This window comes from Buceros rhinoceros, unplaced genomic scaffold, assembly GCF_000710305.1.
Source record: "Buceros rhinoceros silvestris isolate BGI_N320 unplaced genomic scaffold, ASM71030v1 scaffold20259, whole genome shotgun sequence".
NCBI classification, from domain to species: domain Eukaryota; kingdom Metazoa; phylum Chordata; class Aves; order Bucerotiformes; family Bucerotidae; genus Buceros; species Buceros rhinoceros.
In genome coordinates this window covers 16,526-19,915 of record NW_010433629.1, presented here as the reverse complement: position 1 = coordinate 19,915, position 3,390 = coordinate 16,526, and the positions used below count along the sequence as shown (strand labels likewise).

The 3,390-nt window shown below is 36.7% G+C and overlaps 1 protein-coding gene across 1 annotated transcript in view; it reads left to right on the top strand.

The window, feature by feature from the left end:
* The window catches only part of TRAPPC8 (trafficking protein particle complex 8), a gene marked incomplete at both ends in the record, with an annotated part of 23,495 nt that overhangs the window by 4,170 nt on the left and 15,935 nt on the right, over positions 1–3,390 (top strand). The window contains 3 exons of the mRNA XM_010144190.1: positions 6–253; positions 1,339–1,454; positions 2,772–2,922. Coding sequence (XP_010142492.1) covers positions 6–253; positions 1,339–1,454; positions 2,772–2,922 — 515 coding nt within the window. The remainder of the gene's footprint in view (positions 1–5; positions 254–1,338; positions 1,455–2,771; positions 2,923–3,390) is intronic.

The following is a 3,390-nucleotide window of genomic DNA, read 5'->3' as shown; positions in this document are numbered from 1 at the left end:
CATAGATGGCCTGTCAAATAACTTTAAGACTCACCCCCTTCAACTGGATCATCCCAGCGGCAGTTTGGATAGCACTGATTACACGAAGGCTACTGCAGCATTGCAAGACTCAAAGAAATCAAATGCTGGAATGGTTCACGGTGCTTGTTTAACACTCACAGATCACGATCGAATTAGACAGTTCATACAGGAATTCACGTTTAGGGGACTTTTGCCACATATAGAGAAGACAATTCGGCAACTTAATGATCAGGTCAGTTTACTCTTAAACACTTTGCCCAGTAATAAGAAAAAACAGTTGGGGGTATAAATCTGGTTATACAAAAGCCTGTTCTGAAATTATGACTTCATTCTGCTTCTAACGATTCAAAGATCTTACTGAAGACTGTAAGTAAATTGAAGAGAATAATTTTTTCTGAATTTATCATTTTGCTGAAGGTATCATTTTTGCTCAAGTTGTCTTTAAAAAGTAAAAACAAAACCCAATTTGTATCAACAGAGCTTCAGAGCAAGGTGGCTTCTTGGTGAAAGCCTGTCTGAACTGTTACTGGGGCTATATGTCCGTGTTCCTAAAATCTTAACATTTCATGCTGCTGGACAATTCTGGCATGGGCAACACAATGTGCTGTTTGTGTTTCAACATTAGAATGCGTAACTAATGTTAAGACGTGTTTTCATCAGTAATTGGCTGCAAAAAAGCTGCATACTTCAGTTGCTACTTCTTGATGGGGAGAAGACACCCTAAATCACGCGTTTCTGTTTTGATCTCAGCAGTTTTTTCATCTGAATAGTCTTCTTTCAAACCATGATTTTTTTTGGAGGTGTGATAGTTAATATCGTGCCCATGTTAAGTCAAGGACATGCATTAAAGTTATTTCCATCACAATAAGGTCCTTTCTTTTCTATGTGTTTTGCTTTGATCTTAAACAGCTGGAGAGATGGAATGGGTGACTTAGTACAACAAATTCCTGTATTTAGTGTTAAACGTGCACCTGGTATCAGTCTGTTACTGGAGCTCTGTATTTTGATTGAATTGTCCATTCAGTTTTAAGTATGAACTGTTTTGATTCTTGGGATTGATACGTGTGCAGTTTACAGCAACAATAGAGAACCTCAGCTGTCTGAAATAGGCAGACATTGCAATTCGTATCTTTATTCTCAGTCTCGGTGATTTGTTCTGAAGGATTATGCTTTTGATCAGTTCATTGTTTTTATTTATTTCTGGTTTATGGGAAAAACAATCTAGGAATCATTAACAAAGCTGTGGTTTTTGTATTAGTTTAACTGATGTCCGTATCTCTCTTGCAATGCATGCGCTAATTTAGCGTCTTTTTGCAGTTGATATCCAGGAAAGGCTTGAGTCGATCGCTGTTTTTTGCTACTAAAAAATGGTTTAGCGGCAGCAAAGTTCCAGAGAAAAGTATAAATGAACTGAAGAATACTTCTGGCTTGCTGTAAGTGATTTCAGTCCTTACCTTTAGATCTGAACTGAAAATGTACCTGTTTTATTGGGAGGGAAAGGCTGTGTTTGTTTGATAGTGTTCTGAAAACTTAACTAAATCAGAAATATCGTAAGACTTATAATCAGAGAAATCATGAAAAGTGCTGTGCCTAAATGTGTACAATAAGGGAGTAGCAGAACGTAGAGAAAAGGGAGATAAAAGAAACTGTTTACAGAGCCATCTTCCCGCTGTATTTGCAGTGAAGCTTTCTAAGTTACAGCTTACATTTTTAAGAGTAATATTAATAAAAAGGAGCTATGGTCTGCCATAAGGGATTTTTTTAAATTAGTACAAGTTTAAGTCAACCCCCCTCCATAGGTGTTTTTGTTTATATAACTCTGTAATTTACGACAGTTGAGTATTAAGTACACTGCTTTTGCAAGTGCTTTTGAGAGCTAGATTAAGGGGGATTTCATACTTTCACACCTGTATTTTACACTAAAACCAGGTTTTAAATTTTGCCAGTATATTCATTCTGTATGTTTTGTAATCTCTCTCTATGAAGGAGGATATTTAATCACGAAAAGCACTCTCTTCAACTGTCTTATCTTAACCACAGAAGTCTGAATAGTTCTCGGACATTACCTAGCTGAAGTTAATGTCCCTGACACATACAGCTTTAAATTCCTCCGTTGTGTGTCTTCGGATTCACAATCAAAATGTTGATAATTTCAGCTTTCTGTATGGAACTTGTAAACATGGTTTGCTTCCTACAAAGTCTGACTAACAAGTGTTAGTCAAAATGCAGCTGGTCTTCGCTGAAGTGATTCATGTATTTTGGTTAATCAGAAAGTTAGACTGGTGCTTGCAGGGGGTGGGAATGTGCCCAGTGTTTTGGCATAAGGCAGAGGTTTTTAGTGGATTTTTTTTTCTTCAAGAGAAGTGGGGAGAAAGAGGTACAGCTAGGTGAACGCTCCAAGTCTTATTTTTTTTTCCTTCTCATGCAGCTCTGTTTAGCTCTAACAGTTAATCTTACTGAGCAGTTTCAGTGATAGCTGCATACTTTTTTCAGTATTTCTTGGCTAAGAGGAATGTTTGCTTTGAATGCTAGTGGAACAGTGAATCTTGTTAATTGGAAAGGAGGGCGTGAAAGCGAGTTATGTGGTGGAAAGGAAGCAGCTTCACTTAGCTGGTTTTTGGGTAAGGCTGAGGCAATGTGGTGTTTATTCCTATTTTCTGAATAGAAATGGAGAGGGGATGACTTTATAGAGCATGTCTTGCTCTATTTATTAAAATTATGACTTTGAATTTAAATATTTGTATTTATAGGTATCCACCAGAAGCACCAGAGCTTCAAATCCGGAAAATGGCAGACTTGTGCTTTTTGGTGCAACACTATGAACTTGCATATAGCTGTTACCATACAGCAAAGAAAGACTTCTTAAATGATCAGGCAATGCTTTATGCAGCTGGAGCACTGGTTGGTACTTCACATAACATGAATGTTCTGTGAACTTTTCCTAATAATCTCTAATATTTGTCTGAAGGTAACAAAATGCAATCATTTCCCTCCACCTCCAAATTTACAAAGGTCTTGCCAAATTTGCTGCCTATCTTTAGCAAATCCTAAAGAGTTGGTAAGTCTATTGGCTGTTGTCCTGTGAAGGGAGTAAAGGTGTGAATAAAAATTGGAAGTGTTAATTCTTAAAGTGAAATGTAGACAGAAAAATACCTAGAATGTTAACTCTAGCAAAATGGATCTTTAAACCTGTAGTCTGATAACTCAAAAACAGGTGAGAAATAATGTTATAGTATCTCTTTTAGACTTTGGCAAAATCCTTATCTGCCAGGAAGTTAAGACTACGTCGCTATAAATATGTTATTGTACCTTTTATTTAATAATATATATTATTTATATCTTGAGGGGATATAGTTTGAGTATGTCCCT